Source organism: Temnothorax curvispinosus, unplaced genomic scaffold (genome assembly GCF_003070985.1).
Source record: "Temnothorax curvispinosus isolate PA1 unplaced genomic scaffold, ASM307098v1 QBEX01012496.1, whole genome shotgun sequence".
NCBI lineage: Eukaryota > Metazoa > Arthropoda > Insecta > Hymenoptera > Formicidae > Temnothorax > Temnothorax curvispinosus.
The window spans coordinates 269,093-287,987 of record NW_020222276.1 but is presented as its reverse complement, the minus strand read 5'-3'; the positions used below and the strand labels follow the sequence as shown (position 1 = coordinate 287,987).

The window sequence follows — 18,895 nt, the reverse complement described above, 5'->3', positions numbered from 1 at the left end:
TTTTACTCACCTTTTTCTAGCATACTTTTATAATGAGTTACGGAACACACTAGACTTAAGTGCAACACAATAAGATATCGTTTATTTTCTATTACCAAAGACTAATATGTATTCGATTGCGAGAGCCCAAGTTGGGCCAGACTGATTGTACCCTAGTTCATAAGAATTTTCTTGTTTATTGGAAATATATGTAATCCCGACAATTTATATGGTGTGCAATAAACATATTAAAAAAAAAAAAAAAAAAAACGTTTTTAAAGTACCAGTTCTCGTCCGATCACTGAAGTCAAGCAACGTTGAGCACGGTTAGTACTTGGATGGGTGACCGCTTGGGAACACCGTGTGATGTTAACATTTTTTTTTCGCGTTTTTCTCATTACGAAAAAATGAGTACCTTTCAGGTTGCTATATTATTTTGCATTTCATTATCTAGTCAACAATTTTTATGATATTTGTTATTACATAAAATGAGAAAAATTTTATAAAACACATAATATATGTTAAAACAGTTTGTAATAATTTATTTAAAATAATCGTCCAAACATTAAGAATATTTCAATGCTCTATTTACAAATGGGAGATGGAGGGACGATTAAAACGTCGGGCGGAGAAGCAATAATAAAAAATGCTGATATGTCAGAGAAGATGCTGTTGATTATCCTATTCAAGTTCTCGAAAAACACAAGATATATTGCAGCAAAAAAGAGTTTGATAAAAAAGTATGACTTGAAAATATAATATAACGTTGCATTATAGAACGTAATATCGGTAGCTATGTGATATATGAGAGAGAAACAAGATATTTTATTTATTTCTATCTCGGTTAGTTATTTTTCTAAATATAAATTATAAATGCATGAAGCTTGGAACACCGAGTGATACTGCATATATTTTTTCTTCGCATTTCTTCCCGTATAGTGAGAAAAATAAATAACTTTCATTAATATAGATAGGATTTCACTAATATTGCTGGTTAATCGATTAGTAATTATTGCAACGTTTATGTCACCACGCGAAATAACAAGAGAAATAAATAACTTTTACATGGACAGTAGGCATTCTTAAGTGGTCTTTTCAACACGGTATTTATTGATATAAAACTAGAATGTTTAAGGAAATAAATATAAATTTATTATGCTACTCTCTTTTAGAACACAATTGAAGTGGAGATTAGGCAAGTATAGCTCTTTTTGGTACAATCGAGAGACAATATTGTATCTCAATAATTTTTCGCTCTTTCCACTTGATGTTGATATTCTTCGTTATCCGGATTTATCTCGCAGTCGTTGTCATTATTCGGTATTCTTACTTCGTTGTACCTACAATGTAAAATACATAAGAGTGTGCCTTTTTGTTAAGTACATAAGAATATATGAGCGAGTCAGTTACGCGAATCGAATGGTAATGAACATTCTGTTTATATGACTCTATTCGCACAATTTGTTCGCTAAATTTTTATTATAGCATATAATGAAAATAAATATCGTGTAGCATAATTAAAAAGAAAAATTATTAATTGCTGAGCAGCATACTTTTTACTTTGCATTGTTATCTATTTCTGTCATTCAAAATTTTATATTGGATGGTATTTATTTTTTTGCCAGCGTTTTACAAAAATTTCAATATCGCCGGCCTATCGTGGCAGACACATTGGGACATATAAAACATAAAATAAAATTGCTAAAATTGCTAGTCTAAAATCACTAAAATACAGATGACCGTCGAATAACACGGTATTTGAATTGCATTGTAAAAAAAATTATTTTTTATTTATGTTATTTTTTTGATCAACATATTGTTGATAAAACATATGTTGATAAAAAATATGTTATAAAGTTATGTTGTTTTTTTCTTTATAAGTTTTTGTTTTAAATCCCTCGGAATCAAATGACCAATTTTACAGTCTTGAATTGTACGGAACCAATTGTTATTCGAGAGTTACCTGTGCCGCTAAAATATATACGGTTTTGTACTTCGGTTGCGTATCGAATTTGTATATATACAAGACCGGATGTCGGCACGAGACGCCGCGTATACCTCGTGAAGTCACCCTTGCAGAGCCGCCAGGGCAGCAGGTCGATCTTGTCGTGCAGCAAAGGCGAAACGTCCGGGCTGACGATGTACGGCGTGCCGGCGCCGGAACCGCGGGTCAGCAGCCGCCTGCTTTCATCGTAGCAACAGTGCTGGACGATAGCGCTCTCGTTTTCCTGCGACGGTAGAGTCTGCACGCAATAAACGGCACCGGGTTTGTAGATAGCGATCCGATCCTTGTCGTGGCTCACGTCGCGCCACCGAAACTTCCTGTCCCGCTTACTGTCCCAGATCTGGTTGTTGTAGAAGATGCTGTTGGGGTACAGGCAGGGGCACCCCGGCAGATCGGCGACGGATCCTGCGGACACGCACACAAAACACACAATGTCGGACGTCGTTCGACGCGAGAGAAACCATATACTCTGACGATATCTATTTAGCGAGTTCGACCGTAAATTTTCGTTTATTTTTTTACCCGGAAAGGCTGTCTCGATCTTCTCCCGGTTGTTCAGCCACTTCTGACAGCGATCCTCGTCGTCGAAGCCACTCGCGTCGTCGATGGCACTCGAGTTGAGTATGTCGGGCTCGTCCTCCCTGGAATTGTTCTCCAGCGCTTCGATCAATCTCGCCAGGAGAGACTCCAGTCCTTCGTGAAACGGATCGTAATTAAAAGATTCGCGAACGTAGATTCGTGCGTCGTCCTCGTCGCCGTTCTCGTCCGTGCGATTCCAAAGGGTCGTTGCATCGGCGCTCTCGTTGTTCTCATAGAGAACGGTTTTGTTGGAAGATCTTACAACAGGAACGCGACCTACATCGCGTCGCCCGGGTCCCCTCGTCGAGTTTCTCGACCTCGCGTTCGGCTTCGCACGAGGACGATGCGTCGCACGGCGTTTGATCCGCGAGGGATGAACTCTCCCCCTGCGTTTGTAATCGTCCTCCTCGTCGGGCGAGACGGCCGACGTAAAAAGTTGATCGAGCAACAATTTTGTACAATCTTCCTTACACCCGACATCTCGCGTCGTCGTGGAATTTTGTATCTGACAATGAGAAAAAGAAGATTAGCGAGTTCAGAAGTCATATTGATTTTGCGCGATGATCGAGAGGGCGAATTTTATGATCTTGAACGTACAAATTACGAGCGGTCCTCTGATGTCAAAAAGACAAGTAACGTTTTGTAGTTTTCTCTTTCTTTTTTTTTTGCATAAATAAGGGAAAGGTACCAATACCCGAACATGTATCCTATATCCGAACACCTTTATTATTTATAAGTATAACGCGAATTAAAATCAAAGATAAAAGTATTTTTTCTTGTAGTTTGAAACTTCAGTTGTAATATCCAAACGTTTATTTTCATAAATTTATATTTTTTTAAAGGTGTCCAGACACAGATACGTGTTCAGGTATTGGTACATTTTCTATGCTTAAGTGTTCGGGTATTGGTACCTTTCCCTTAAATGTTATCGGGAATTATGTCTCGCGCGCGTATCAAGAGGCGATTCGTCAAAAACGGAGAGATCGATGACCGGCGATGACTGTGCGCGATACACGTAAAAGGCTAATACGGTGTCGGAGCAGTCGGAGCGACATCAAAGGACGGCAAGCGTTTGACGTGTGGATAAGAAGAACGTGGAGGCGGAGAAGAAGAGAAACGACGATCCCCGGGAGCCGGAGGGGCAGAGTGTTTACTTCTGAGAAACAGCATGCCGCAAGATCGTTTCCCGTCAATGGCGTAGCCGCCTGGCCGGTAGCGAAAAACGGAGATTTTCGAGTGAAAATCACGAGAGGAAGGATGACGAGCGGGATGGTCAAATAAGGACCAAGTGCGAGTCCTTGCAGCCCACGGGATATATATTCTCGACTAACGACGTTCCGAGTGCTTATACGAGGATTTTCAAAGCGTTTTCAGTCGTAAAAACTTGATGTGCCTCGAAACTCGTCGTTGAAATTGAAAATTCTTGGAAATCTTGAGAGAATTTGGACGATCTCCAATATTTCGGAAGCCTAGACATTTCCCGAATAAAACATTTAAGATTCTTAAAAATAAACTGTTATCTTTGCATAAAATAAGAAGTAGATTGAAACGACATAACGTAAGATGTTATGAAAGTAAAAATGCATTTTCTCATTATGATACATAATAAATACATAATATATATATCAAGATTTTCAGTACATCTCGAGATTTTCGAGATATTTCAGCTTCCCAAAATTTTTTAGTTTTGAATAATATTCGTTTTCTGTAAAATCTCAAGTCGAATGTCAACACGCTTTAAAATAAAAGAAAAAATACCGCCAATCGTTAGATGCACAAGAAGATCATTAGGTGCATTAGGTGTATTAAACTGAAGTTTGATAATAGATAATATTTCAAGGGTGTTACACAACGATGACCTACTGAGAAAGAATTTCGGATAAATCTGCACGTATAAAAGAGCCCGGGCGGGCTTTGTATTGCCGGCTTGATTACTTTACACGAATTATTTTCTATTCTGTCTGCAAATTGAATTCGCGATTTTATTTTCGGTGAGTTAAGTAAGAGCGACATCAGTATCAATTAAAAATAACAATTTTGAAGCGACGAACCGTGAAAAAAAAAAGAGATCAAATTGTATTAGCTTCAGATGACGAATCTCTGATCGAAGACGAATTTTGAAAGGATCGAATAACTAAGTATCTTTTGACTCGTACTTACCTCGCGATCCTCATCGTCGCCACGGGAAGCTACGAAGATCGTGGGAAAAACTGCCGCGACGCAAAACACGAGCGGCGCTCTCATTTTGTCGCTCCGTGCTCCGATCTCGACGGGACGGCGGCGTTCCACTTCTCAGCTGTGCCCGACGTTTCGAACATAACTAGCGTGCCGCGCACACACAATCGATACCCAAATACGCGGGACAAATCACTCAAGCATCTTCGTTGCCCGTCACCATCTCGGGGACGGTGATGTCCCGGATTTTTCTCGTCGTCGCTCCGACGACGGGGGCCCAGTCTGTTGACAGTCTCTCGGGCGCGGGGGAAGGGGGGGAATCGGTGTTCAATTTATTTATTTACCGGCCGCATTCCACGCGCGCGGACGCGAAGATAGCGCGAGAGCCTACGTCGACGTGGGTAACGTGCCCACGGGGAAGCGAGTCGACCGATGACGCGTGATGTAAGACGGACGATAGGCAAAAGAACGAAGAGCCGAGGGTTCGGGATGATCCCTGAACGGGGGGGAAAGGTAAGGCGCGCACACGCGGCGCACACCGCCTTCTTCAAAGGCCTTGCCGCTTAGGCGCATAGTTGTGAACCGGTGAAGTCTGTCCCGGCTGTGTAACAGCCGGCGATGGACAGAGGGAAAGATGGAGAGAGAAGGGACGAGGGAGAGAGAACGTGATAGCCCAGCCTGACAGCCCTGGGTGACCCACGAGGCACCGTCGTGTCGTCGTTAGGCGTTATGACGTGCGCCGGTCGCCTGTTATTAACCCTCAATTATGGCATTGGGGTCCCCGGGATTCCTGCCACTTATTTCGTAATTTTGTTCGTTTCCCTTTTTTTCTAGAAAAACGAATAAAATTTGATTCTGCGCACAATTAATGAAAAATACAAGAGAATGCGATAAATAAGTAGTGAGAACGGTTGTTTTTACTTCCCTTTTTTTTCTATAAAAGTATAAAAGTCTCGTATTGTCATTCTTCGGGCTTATTGTGTGTTAGATTAAAGTTAGTAATTTATCAAGATTCTTCAGGACTTTCCTGCGTGCGCGAATTGTAGACGTCCTTTCTACGTTTCTTCGCTTTTTGTTAGTCTTACGTTCTCTTTTTATTTGATTTTACTTCTCATTAACTCCGCCCGTCCCCCGAAGCTTTTCTTATTCTTTCTCGAGATCTAGACGTTCTCTCTGCGTATCTTCGCTTCTTATTGATCTGTTTCTTGTCTTCCTTGTCTTTCTTCGTATGATTTTGGCTTCTCATTAGCCCTGCCAGTCTACCATCCCCGAGGCTTTTCTCGTTCTCTTCCGAATGATAGGTCGCGTCTTCTCGCAGGATTATGCCCCATTAATTAAGCCTTGTAAACATTCCATAACGTCTCCTGATCATTCTGATCTCGTAAACACTCTGGTCACTCTTTCGCAAGCGTCGCGATTCACGGTAGTTTACGACCGCCACGTCAAACTCGCGGACTGCATATGGTCTTCGAGACCATAAATATGTTAAATTAAATTAATATAAATTACACAGATATTAATTATAAATATTATTTATAAATTAATGTTTTAATTTATCTATCGGGGAGACACTTTCGTCCGATGAAGAAGAAAACTCGCTTAAAATCTGTTGCTTAAAACGCAGCCCTAAAAACACAAAACCCGAGAATTGTAAGTATTTTAGCGCTAGTTTGCCAAAGATAGGAAAGTTTCGAAATTTGCTTCGAATACGTATGATAACGAATTTCCATACATCGCTGTTGGAGTCCTTCCGCAATCGTGCAGGATGCTCCCAAAATTGTCGGGTAATAAAATTTCTTACGTACATATATGTGCGTGCATATTTGTGTATATGTGTGTTTCGCGTGTGTGCGCGGGGCCGCGTATTACGAGGATCTAAATACAACGGTGGAATGCAGCGGGACGCGTTCCGGCTATTTTTAGCCGGGCCGATTCGAAAATACACCCACCGCGGATTAAATATAGCCGAGGATGCATTCGCGTATGCGGAATGCAGCGTGGCGGCACGAGAGCGGTCTCGAGTGTCGCGAGGAACGATATGCAAATTTCGCGCGTCGCCCTCGGCTCGCTGCTCCGAGACGCGAACAACCCGTAGATCGATATCGGAGTGTCGAGGATAGAACGTAGAAACCTATATTGTTATATTGATTCTGCAGAGATCGCCTTAAAGAAAATGCCGAGGCAGTCTATCATTTATCGCATAACTTTTCAATTTTGTGTGCCTGATGATCTTGATAAATGAAAAATTAAAAGTGTATTAAAATATTATCAATACCTAACGATAAATTATTCTTTCCCAAATCGATTATAATTATCGAAATAATCATATATTATTTGGACGTAAAATAAAATAATGTCATATCTAGGCGAAAATATGAAAAGAAATTGTGCAATTATATTTTTATGGAAAAATATATATTTTTCATTGTGGATTACAGTGTATCGCGATGAGTTACGATAATTTTTTTTTTCTTCAGTATGATCGAGACAAATGAAATGTATCGCGGGTTTATGCTGCCACGCGTCTTTACAGAAATGAAGGGGCGGAGTGGATTTGAATATAAAATTAGAAGGCTGAATAATGAGACCCCCCGTTACGCTGGCACGTGTGCTAAAAACGAAGGAGGTCACGGTTCACGCGGAGGGACGAAAACAAGCCGGGACGAAGTGACCGTTTTTGTCGAGCGAATACGCTGCGTGATCGTCCGCAATTTCGTTCAATCTTGCGAAATTGCGCGATTTCACCGCTGGACAATTATTCAATCGAGATCACGGCGTCTTATTTTGCTCATCGTCAATCTCGTAGGGTCGCGGACGAGAGGCCCGATTACGACGGTAATAAAGATCACGTGCGATTTACCGTTGCTGGAATGTTGGAACTAAAAGAAAACTCATACACTCTTCGCAAATGCATGGCAAAATAAATCTTCTTGCCATATTTTCTCGCTTAATTCTCTGCAACGTACACGTGATTAGAAAATTATATACCTATACATCTATATTTTTTAAGTCTCAATGATTTAATTTAATGAACATTTCTCATTTCCCGATTGTATAAAGCAAAAAGAATCCGGTTATAAAAGATTAAAACGTTATGCGTTTTACATCGGGCGTTTAAGATTGTCAGAAGGTATAAACAGGCGGCTCTTATCGCGTGAAGTCGTATAACGATACGATCGCGCGAGAGGAGCCTGACAGTAGCAATAATCTTTTGCATTTCGCGATTACAATCCCGCCGGTCGCCGTCAACCGGCTTGCCCCTGTATAAACTCATCTCATTCCAGCGGTTTCGCTCCAGGGCTGGGGAGCCTCTCTCGGTCGAGGAGGGCGTATCGCAATCAGATAATAAAAAAGCAGCAACAATGTACCGCTGATTTCATACCTCGCGGAATTAAATTCCGCGAAGGCATGAGCCGTGGGGCTCCTCCTTTTGGGACCTGTGGAGAAACGATCGGGGTTTGTGGTGGCCAATAACTCGAGACGCAATGTCGCTTAAGTATCGTTTTATTTCTTGTTTTTTTTTTCTTGCTCTCGCTTGGCTATAAATAAATTCGGCGAGATGCGTCGCCGTTTATATATGTACACACGCGCAGCTGGACATCGTCCGTCTAATCCTACGTTTACGATTATGGCAATAATTTAACGGCGCTACGATCTAGCGGTACACTAATACAGATATACGTCGTTAATCGTTAACACATTAATTCTATACGCGCCCACTTAGGAATGTTCTTATGTACAAAAGTAGCTGCGTGTGGCGTGCCGATTGCAGAATCGTCACGTTGAATCTCCGGGAATGACAGCGCTGAGAGAATTCACCGTTAATCCATTAAAATAAGCCGTAAAATGATGCGGGAGCTCGAGTTAGTAAGATACAGATTATAGGCCGCTGTTGCACCGAACCCTTCAACGATGAAGTGATCGAACGGGAGAATCAAAAGACTACGCGATCGGTCAACAGCCTGACTATTTACAACGAGAACGAGTTATCCTTCGGTCAAAGGCAAAAACGAGCAAGCGATCAATTCTTCTTGTATAAATTCCTTTTTATATGTTATGTATAAAGAGAAAGGAAGGAAAATGCAACTCTGTTGCGCTAATTAGAAATTGATTTATATATGGAGGGGTTAAAGCCATAGTGGTGTAAGTCCATTTTTTTACCACTTTTTTTCTTCTTCTTTCAACATATTTGCATGTGTAGACTGCATCTATGAACTTAACTCGATAAATTAAAAAAAGTGACTTACACCACTATGGCTTTAATTAACCCCTCCATATATAGATGCAATACGTTTGGATGCTGTTTCAGGAACGACAGTCGAGGAGATGGAAAACAGCTACCACAAGATACTTGACGTGGCCAAGGGAGCGAGCGATGAGGAAATAAAAAAAAGCTTAGACTTAAAATATCATCCTGATAAGAACAAAACCCCCGGTGCTGAGGAAAAATTCAAGGAGATAGACGAGGCATACAAGTCGTTGTTGGAGGCGCAAATAAGAAGGAGGGAGGTCAACGATAAATTCAGGGGGATCTCGGAAAGCGCCCCGTTGGCAGATGAGTACTACGTAGAGGTAGATAAAGGTAGGGCTTCCGTGGCGGCCCCAGGGCGAAGTTCGTTCCAGTCATCGTATTATTTTTGTATCAATGGAAACAATAAGAATACTGTTCATATATATATTAATTTCCATTCAATCACTTCGCGATAGTTTTCTTTACTGCGGTAGAAAAGGATTAAATCGATCACGAATCAGACGTACAGAGATTTCCCTGTTTATCTCTCCACATTCCTCCCTTCCCCGTTCTTTAGATATCACCGTTTCCTTCGCGTGGCCGTCTATAATTACACGGCCGACAACACCGCTGGTCTTCCGCGATCAGCTATCCCTCCGTTTTAACGACACCCGCAACGGTCCGCGATCATGTCCTCGTACATCTTGAGCACGACATTCTCGTTGTCGTCGTAGAAGAGGATGCTGGTGCTGAGCAGCTTGGTGGGCACGCAGCACGGCCTCTCGACGCCCTTGGCCATCTTGTGCACGATCGCCTGTATCGTCGCGTGATTCGTCGGCCGCTGGTCCTGGCTGAGAGGCGGCTCGCACACGCCCTTGCACTGGTACGCGGAGTAGCCGGCCGGGGCGATTATCGAGGACGACAGCCCGATATCGCGAAAGTCCACGTAGAGCTCGTGCCTCGTGCACTCGGTCGCGTTCCCCGATGGCTGATTCAGAGACGTTATCGGGTTCTGGTTGCTCGTCGACCGGCGCGGTCGACGACGTCGCTCCGCGATTTTCGCCGACCTGTCTCGCGCCGTTTGTCCCAGCCTCTCGCGAAACGCCGCTCTCTCGTAGATGTCCATCGACGTGAGGATCCGCGTGATTCTCGAGCGACCCTTCGACACGATACCGTCGGTGGTGCGTTCCCGGGAGGACGTCGCGTCGCGACGACGGCGTCTCGTCGCTTCTAAAGGTTCTCCGTAACGAGAAGTTCCTGCCTGATCCTTCTCCTCTTCCTCGCGTCTTCTCTTTTGCCGCTGGAAAAATTCCGGCTCGCGTCTGCTCGCCAACGAGACCTCCTCGGGCTGACCGTCCCCTCTTCGTTGTCTCTCGTGCCTCTTGTAGTGCTCGGCGTCATCGTAGCTGTTCTCCAGATCGATCTTCTCGTTCTCCGCGTCCTTCTCGTACGCGGGACCTTTCCCACGGTTCTCCTTGTCATCATCCTGGTTTCCATATGCGTAATATCGCGGCACGACTGCCGACCTTTCGCCGGACCGGTCGTTACTGTCATCGTCGAACAGTACCAATATCGGCTGCTTGCTGTGGTGATAGTCGTTTCGGCGGGAGAACTCCACCGATATTTCGTCCTCGAACAGATTCTGCGCCGTCACCAGAAGGCCCAGATTCGGCTCGCCGCTCACCCATCCGAGAACAGCTTGCTTGACATTGAATATCTGTACAGACATTACTTAATTGAAATATCTAACGCGATGTAACACACACTTACGTAATTTTTTATATGAATTACTAAATTCATCAAGGTTTTTTTAAATACAAGTGTCAAATACATTGTCGCTTTCTCGATTTTTAACAAATTCTTCAAGATACGAATAATTCGATAAATAGTCGAAGCGGACGTTATGAAACAGAAACAGTCGTCTTTTTATACAGTAAAAAAAAGGATTCTTACGAGATAATTATAGAATATTAACGTTTCGGCAAATGATTTGAAATAATTTTTAAAAATATAGCGATTATAAAGATCTAACTATTAAGACATTCTTGAAATTTGGAAATTAGACAAGGACATAACTGTGGAAATATTGTTTCGAAAAAATTGTTATTAATATCGAGATGAGATCATTGCGGAAGAAGGTGAAGGAATTAAAATGTTATACGCTCACCTGCCAACCGGAAGCGTGCGCGCCGACGTAACGAATGTTCAACAATCTGTGAAGATCCGGCACGTCGAGGCTGCGATCGTCCAGCACTTGGTACACCCTTATCTGCGTACACATCAAGATCGACGCGTCAACGCGGCAGTATTGCCTAATTCGCGTGCAGTCAAAAGATTGGCACGCTGATCGGCGACGCTTACCGTGCCAGGCACTTACCAGATAATAAGGCGACGCAGACGTCAGCGGACGCATGTTCCTCGCCGGCGCTTTTTTCCGGTAGAGATGCAGCTCGGCCTCCAGCACCGACTCGTCCATCTCCAGCCCCGAGACGTTGAAGAAGTAGAACTGCGACAGGGGAGAGTCTACGCGCGCGAAACAAACGAGAAACAAACGTTTAGATCGCCCTTTCACCCGGCAGCGGATCCTGCGAGTTTTCGTGATTATACTGACTGAAAGAATTACCCCTCTCGATGAAGCTGCGCACTACCCTGGCGTTGTACGGATTCCGGCCTCGCGTGACCCCGCTGGGATCGGCGATGGTGTTGTAGAGCTCCATCATGAACTGCGGCGGTACCTTGCGATGGGCCAGATTCTCGTTCTGACTCCGAATGCCAAGGATCTGCAATTCGTTCGCCGTTTTTTAATGCGAAGCTCCAGGTAATTTGTCGAAAAAACGACAAGTTGCAAATTCGAATCGAATCTGCGATTCGAATTCGCGAATCCGGGCCGCGTAGAATTTCCCGGGATATCCCGGAGCTACGTTACCCGGAAGACTGTGTTAAAGTTCCAGATTTCCATTATCACCTCTTGTATCTTTTGCAGAGCCTCCTCCCGTCGGGGCGCGAGATCGTTCTCGTCCGGTTGGACGATGGGCCACGACGATTCGCCGAGTTCCTGCTCGAGGCCATCCCGCTCCTCGATCCGGGACTCCGACTTCGGGTACGCGTCAACGTCGCACAGAGACGTCAACGAGAGCAGCAGCACTAGGAAGCGGCACGGCGCGCTTCTCGTCATCACCGTCGTGGATTCACGTATGTCGCGAGGAGAAAGAAGAAGAGACGTCCACTGTCAGTCCCAAGAAATCGCACGCGAAAATTGCTCGGCACCGGTCACCGTCGCCGTCGCGCAACGGCTTACCCTCTCATCGCGATCGCGAAAGATAGCGAGCCCTTGTTCTCGAGTGTCCGGAGTGTCCTTATCGGCGTGTTCTTATCAGCGCGGAAGGAAGAAGGATAGGGAGAAAGAAGTGCACGGAGGAGATTTTGCCGAACCGAACGGGATGCTAAGTGGCATATGGGAGGTCTTGGCCGCGAGGAGTCACCTTTATGCTACGCCGGGAGTTGCCTCCCCCGCAACTCGTTCGCCCCCCGCGGCATCGGCTCTCTTCTCGCTTCTCCCTCGCCGTCGTTGGACGGGGACTTCTTGGCGCGATCCCGCGGCGCGATCTTCCCGCTTCAGCAAGATTTAAGTACTTTTATTAGTGTTTTCCTTGGCCCTTTAACTCACTGACGGGACTCGCTTATAAAAACACGTAAATCGAACTTGTTTGCTTGTTCGTCACATAAATTATATTTAAAAAATGTCCCACTCGGGAGAATCGAATGTTATTCGGTTAGGAAAGATCCCCTTTTTTGACGTTCCCATTGTAAAGTGTGAACTTGGATATTTGCAAATATCAAACTATATACAACGAAATGTTTCTCCGGGGAAAGGAATAGGGTAATCAGTTCTCCCGACTAGGATCCGTAATTGGAACGATTTACGAACGTTTTTTTCGCGATGACCGATTAACCGGTCGAGATCGATGAGACAGGCGAGACTTTAAAAAGACCGAGAGATACGAGGTCGCGCTCCACGCGATGACACCACGTGGCTATTAAAAACAGCGAGCGCTTCCTAAATTCCGTGGATTCGTAAGTGCCGAGTTATGTGATTTGTCACGCGGCGATATTTAGGCGGATTCGACGTCGGCGATTTATTTATCGTGGGTATTCTCTAACGAGAGACTCGGCGAGGGCCGATAATTTATTCCGGTAAATTTTTTTCGATCCACCGATTTTATTTTTGGGATTTTTGTTTTCTCTAATTTCGAGGCCTTACCCGATCCCGGAGTCGCTCGCGTGCTGCATTGTTGGCCAATAATCGCGTTACGCATATATCTCGCTCCGTTATCGATAAACGTCCGCTCGCGTAGGCGGACCGTCGCCGTCGCACGCCAAAATCGCAAAAGACGTGACGAAAATATTTGCCAATTGTTGGACGCACGCGGTGGAACTGTACTCACCAAGAAATCTCTAATTTTAGCACGATTGACTCTATTGTAGTCAACAATCTCTCATGGGCGTGTTTCGCTGAAATTGGGGCAATCAGGCGTCAGAGGGAGGTCGATTTGTCGCTTTAATGCAGGCATAACGTAAGAAAGTATGAATCACAAAATAATGCAACTCGTTGAACTCGTTTCTCTTCATAAAAGCTTCATTATGATAAGTAAATCCCGAATTAGTAGTATAAACTATAGATGGGTGCGGGGAGAAAGACATCTGTCTCATTCATGAAAACATCTTCGATTTATTTAGCCACATGGATTTGTACATGATGTACCTAGGAACATGAGTGTACGTGCAAAATATGTCTTTCTCTCTCTTTCGCTTTCCTTTTCTCTCTTTCTCTCATTTCCAATTCGACTCGAATGTGACCACTCGCGGCGAAATAATAATTTCAGTCTAGACGCAGGCACACTGAGTGATTTGAATTGTTTCTCTCTTCGCTCCTCGTCGGGTTCTAAAAAGTATCAAACGCGATAACGTTAAACACTGATCGTGTTCCACGCACTTGTAACTCTCAAATCGGAAGGATATTTGATCGGAAATTAGATTTTCTCGTTCTTTGAGATGTACGTGATAACAGTTGGAATTCGTGGACTCTACCTGTACTCGTGCACCTTAAATCTGGCCGGTGTGCAAGTGTGCTGCTTCGAATATAGACCGGCTACACACCTGGACGGATCCTTTTTGTCCCGCAAAAGACACGTCTCCGTCTCGTTACCCGGACACGTCCCGACGCATTGGCCGACGTTTATTTGCTGCCAAAAATAACAGACAGAAATTGATATCGTTAATTAATCGTTAATTACAAGCGAGACGAAGGAATGTTCATAAAAAGCAAAACTGCAAAATAATTAATACATATATCTTATATCTTTCTTTTAAGGATTAGTTAATCGAATGTTTCATACTCGGACCACGGGCCTCACGTCGGTCGTGTTCGTACCCTCTTTGATCGTCACCTCGCTGTAATCCAGCACAGTTTCCATGTGGTCCATCCGGTGACAATGACCGGCGCAGCCACATTTCTCGACCACTTGGTAGACCTCGTCACCTTGAAAACAGCACAAGCCTCAATACGGATTGTAAGTACGTGTATAAATTACTCGGACTTTCGTAGTTTCAATCCCATGTTTATTCGACGTTTATTGTACGTACCGTTTGGCCCCTTGACGCTGATTGTGTTATTCCGGACCGGCTTACAGCCCAAGTCTTGAAAAACAAGTAAAACATTAATTTTCGGATCTCATAAAAATTACGAAGATAAAACCAAATGAGATAAATGAAAGGAGAAGCGTGGAAAATTCTTTTATTTATGAGAAATATTGACGCGTAACGATAATCGGCGTGGATCATCGTACTTCATCTTACGTTTCAGGGTACCAGAGTTCTTGGCGAGGTCGTACCTTTACCGCAATGGCCGATGCAAACTCCGATATCCACGATTGCCTGGTGCGGCGTACCGAAATGTACATGATGGGTGTAGGATTCCCGTCTGCAGGACGATTCCGGCGAACATTCACAGGCGTCTATAGCCTCGATTACGCGAACGCCCTGCAACGTGGACACTCGCTCCAGCTTGGCGGCCCTTGCGCGACAGTGGGAATCAGATGCACATTTCTGAAAGGCAGGCGGAAGCATCAATGAGCAATCATCATAGGAAACGGGAGAGATGCACATTTGGCGTACAAATTAATCCTAGGGTACCTAATTTTTTTATAAACTTTGCAAAAATAGCAAAAAAAAACACGATTTTGATTATTTTAAATTAAAAGTTCAAAAATTGCCTCGAAGAAAGAAAAGGCTTGATCGACGGTGCTGAGAGGAATGTTACAAAATAAAAAGATCTTGAAGATCTTCTCATATATGCATCCAGTAGTTAATGCGTGTCGCTAATAGTTCGCAACTAATCAAGCTAGTTGTCCCAACGTTTTTTACGCGGTGTAAAAAAGAAAACTGGCTCTCGGCTGCTTTACGATGGCTTTAAAGATACGCCTGCTATCGAGGATCATATCGGTCGTTTCAATAAATCTCTCCCCCCGGGCGATTGCCATCATCCATCCAGCGGGATCCAGCGGGCGCATAATTCCGGGATTTAGTGGCTGGACACGCCGGCGCCGAGAGGATCGGTGACCGCGGCCGCGCCGATCCGACCTTCGAAGGACGCAAAACACGTCGTCCTGATGGTCGCCTCGCGTTTCGCGTGTAACGTGGCCCCCTTTCCCCAGTGTCCCGTCGGGCCCGGCCATCGCGCCATCCTGGCGCGTAGCACGGCTGCTGTAAAAGACCATATTCGCGCCACCGACCGATCGGATTGCGTCACGTAACGAAAATAGCCCTCCTCCGCGTTCGGCCGATGTCGACCGGTCCAAAGATCCGGAATATCCGGGAAGATATATCGGAAAGAACGAGCGTTTATCTTCGCGAGGAATCTGCGCTACGTATAGGGTACGATCCCTTCGTCCCCCGAGGATGGATCGATGAGACGAAACTCGACGAAGTCATCCGTAATTGTCGGACAGAATTATTTATACCGCGCATGACCCGACATCGTAGATATTCGAGTGCCTGCGATGAAATATCAACGGTCAATAGCTTCAAAGGTAGTTCTTCCAAACGGCAAATGTTGGGGGATTGTAAATACGTGAGAGATCCCGTGGGACTTGATTCCTGTGCTCTGCGAGTGTTAGCCTTTTACTTTCACTTGTGTTTGGTATCCAATCTTGATACCTCTTTAAATTGATCGAGCAAAAATATAGTTTTAATATATTATTTCTTTCTTAATATTCTTTTTAAAGATAAATGTTCATCGCGCGTATGGAAGTTTATCATTCCTAATTATTAATATTAATTAGGTAGCAATATCGTATCATAGAAAAAATTTTTACACGGCATAATAAATAATGTATGGGAAAGGAACTGTAATTCCGTGAATAAACTTTGCAATTTTCTTTTTCCAAGATACAAGACGATTATAATTACTACTGCATTAATTCATTACACAATAATAAAAATAAAATTCTCTTTATCAAGCCGCGAATAGCCATTGAGGGGGTCAACGAAATCTACATATAACAAAGACACCAAATTATTGCAAGTATGCAAGTACGCAAGTAAGGATTCGGCCAGATATTATCTCGCCGTAAAAGTCACGAAGATCGCGCGTAGTCCGGCGTGGCCGCATTCCAACTCGCGATTGGACGATCCTGCGCCTCGTAAATCTGCACACGACGTTCACGATGTTCCTTCGAGTTTTTTTTCACCCTTCGCGTAGCCCTCGGTTGCATGAGGAGGCTCGCCGAGGAGGCTCACATCGCCGTGTCGAAATATTTCAGCGAGCAACAGAGCATTCTACAATAATTCCTTTTCCAAGCGATCTGCTCATCATTATGCTTACAATTGATTCTCTTTGTTCAATTTCTCAAATGTACATGATGCCCCTGCATCGAAACATCATCTTCGACGAAATACACGTACGTTGGTATTTTTTTACAATCACCAAAAATTTGCCGAACATGCAACAAATCATACTTTTGGAATAACATATGTGCCAAAGTTCTTCACGTAGCATGGATTGATCGGTAGTGGATTCGCGTTATATTAAGCATAATCGATGATGTTAAAATTAACGAAAAGTAGAAGTTTATTCAAATAGTCAGTATATTATGCGATTTATCTTTCTTTATAGAATCTCGAATCAGATTCTTGAATTTCACGTTTGGCATCGAACGCGATGATTAGGTAATAATGCGCCCACGTGTATGGAGATATCTATATTACGTCGGGTGATTCCCAACATTTGACGAGTGATGATCAAACATTGAACCCCGTTTGAGTGTTCTCCGGACTATTCAATGTAGTGCCGAACTATACTAAACGTCAAACCTAAATGCGAAAACTGCATCGTTGATCAGAATCTGATTATTACAGCATAAAATATGTTACAGTCTTCTGCATAATTGAAGCGAGGAACGGGCTTCGTACGAGAACTTACCTGCACCGCTGGCCGGCTTGGATCTCCGGGATCATCGGACACGAGTCGCGGGCACAATTTCCGGCAGTGCCCAGCGTCGATCTGGATAACTTCCCCGGATATCCCTGAACAAGAGCGATTTATATTACACGCGGTGTTTCTATTACAACATGCAAAACATACATGGTAAATAACCGATATCCACGACACCGATCGGGTACTTTTGAGAAATTGCGCATAGATTTATTTAATTGCATCGTATAAAGAAATAGAGAGAAGGAGAGTGAATGAGAGAGAGGCGCCAGAACAAAGGTTAAGAAAAGGTGGCGCTTAGGGGAAAATGACCGAATCGCAATTTGTGTACAACTCTGCAGCTATTTTTGCACGCGAACGCGTGGGACTGAGAATGCGGGAGTGTTTGTCGCCGATGTCGTGAGGGGGAAAGTTTCTGCGCGATTTATCGTTATGTTACAAATAAAAATATGAGCCGAGAGGTTCGAGAGAAACGCGTCGTCGGTTATCGTCCGAAGTGAGCGAATTGGGGGACGGACCATTCGACGAGGGAGGCGTACGGTGTTTTAATCGAAATATTAATTTCGATTAAAACGCTGGCAGACGATCTCTTTCTTCATAAGCGGTCAAACGTCACCGCCGTTCAATTGAAGCCAATAGATCGACGGGAGAACTCGACGCGAAATTCGAGGCCCCAAGCCAGAAGGACGAAAGTATTTCATCTACTTGCATGTGCGAATATTTAATCGTATTACTCATCACTTTGTCCCGATTAAATGCTATGCAAGTTATAGAGATTTCAGAGTCATAGAGAAGATGCTTCGAAATTTATTAATTTGAATTAATTTATAAATTTTCTAATTTAAACTCCGTTTAATTTATCATTAGAATATTGTTGTAGTTTTAGAATTACAGCTCTGTTAATTTATGTAGAACAAAATTATGCAAAATTATATATTTTTATAAAAAACAACTTTTTGGAATTCTTGAATTATCAATTTCACACAGCGGCTATCTAGTTGAATGATGGAAAATAAGAAACCTATTTTAACGAAATTATTTCAGAACATAGAAAAATGCGTAATATTTCTGTGCAATAAAGATTATAATATTTTTTTCGAAATTTCCTCCTAAATCGAAGAAATACCATGCTGTGCGACGTTACAGAACGTCTCGCCTCTTTAATCGGCATTGTGCAAATTGGACGAACCTGTTCGCGACATACAACCGGATGTTCCGTTCCCTTCCCCCCGTTGGGACGTTCATTGATTAAACACAGGCTACGGTATCAATTTGCTGTGCCGTACACGCGAAGGAGATCGTACCCTTCTAATGAATCGCTCATTAACAGGCGTCTCCTCAAGTTTTCTTCATACATTTTCTTCTCTCTCTCTCTCTCTCTCTCTCTCTCTCTCTCTCTCTCTCTCTCTCTCTCTCTCTCTCTCTCTCTCTCTCT

General features: G+C 43.7%; 4 protein-coding genes across 5 annotated transcripts in view; 1 reads left to right on the top strand and 3 right to left on the bottom strand.

Moving 5' to 3' along the window:
• Positions 1 to 9,465, top strand: part of LOC112462556 (dnaJ homolog subfamily B member 1-like) — a 70,227-nt gene extending 60,762 nt beyond the window's left edge. The window contains exon 3 of the mRNA XM_025028414.1: positions 9,048 to 9,465. Coding sequence (XP_024884182.1) covers positions 9,065 to 9,445 — 381 coding nt within the window. The 5' untranslated portion in view covers positions 9,048 to 9,064 and the 3' untranslated portion in view covers positions 9,446 to 9,465. The remainder of the gene's footprint in view (positions 1 to 9,047) is intronic.
• LOC112462552 lies at positions 1,062 to 5,311 on the bottom strand. The gene is made up of 4 exons (XM_025028405.1): positions 4,724 to 5,311; positions 2,507 to 3,068; positions 2,038 to 2,389; positions 1,062 to 1,319 (listed from the first exon to the last, which is right to left on the bottom strand). Exons 1-4 carry the CDS (start codon positions 4,805 to 4,807, stop codon positions 1,220 to 1,222), a joined length of 1,098 nt encoding a protein of 365 aa, XP_024884173.1. The 5' UTR covers positions 4,808 to 5,311; the 3' UTR covers positions 1,062 to 1,219.
• LOC112462547 (bone morphogenetic protein 7-like) lies at positions 8,917 to 12,168 on the bottom strand. 2 transcript variants are annotated; one of them, XM_025028392.1, is made up of 5 exons: positions 11,935 to 12,168; positions 11,581 to 11,749; positions 11,347 to 11,492; positions 11,137 to 11,238; positions 8,917 to 10,686 (listed from the first exon to the last, which is right to left on the bottom strand). In XM_025028392.1, the coding sequence occupies exons 1-5, from the start codon at positions 12,142 to 12,144 to the stop codon at positions 9,631 to 9,633; spliced, it is 1,683 nt and encodes a 560-aa protein (XP_024884160.1). In that variant the 5' UTR covers positions 12,145 to 12,168; the 3' UTR covers positions 8,917 to 9,630. The 2 variants fall into 2 exon arrangements, with proteins under 2 accessions (XP_024884160.1, XP_024884162.1); XM_025028394.1 differs by having other exon boundaries at positions 11,593 to 11,749.
• Positions 12,169 to 13,678: 1,510 nt separating this feature from the next.
• The window catches only part of LOC112462554, a 7,200-nt gene continuing 1,983 nt past the window's right edge, over positions 13,679 to 18,895 (bottom strand). Inside the window, exons 3-8 of the mRNA XM_025028410.1 lie at positions 17,449 to 17,552; positions 14,861 to 15,074; positions 14,613 to 14,666; positions 14,366 to 14,508; positions 14,058 to 14,212; positions 13,679 to 13,911 (exon numbers count right to left, since the gene is read on the bottom strand). Of these exons, the coding sequence (XP_024884178.1) occupies positions 13,854 to 13,911; positions 14,058 to 14,212; positions 14,366 to 14,508; positions 14,613 to 14,666; positions 14,861 to 15,074; positions 17,449 to 17,552 (728 nt within the window). The 3' untranslated portion in view covers positions 13,679 to 13,853. The remainder of the gene's footprint in view (positions 13,912 to 14,057; positions 14,213 to 14,365; positions 14,509 to 14,612; positions 14,667 to 14,860; positions 15,075 to 17,448; positions 17,553 to 18,895) is intronic.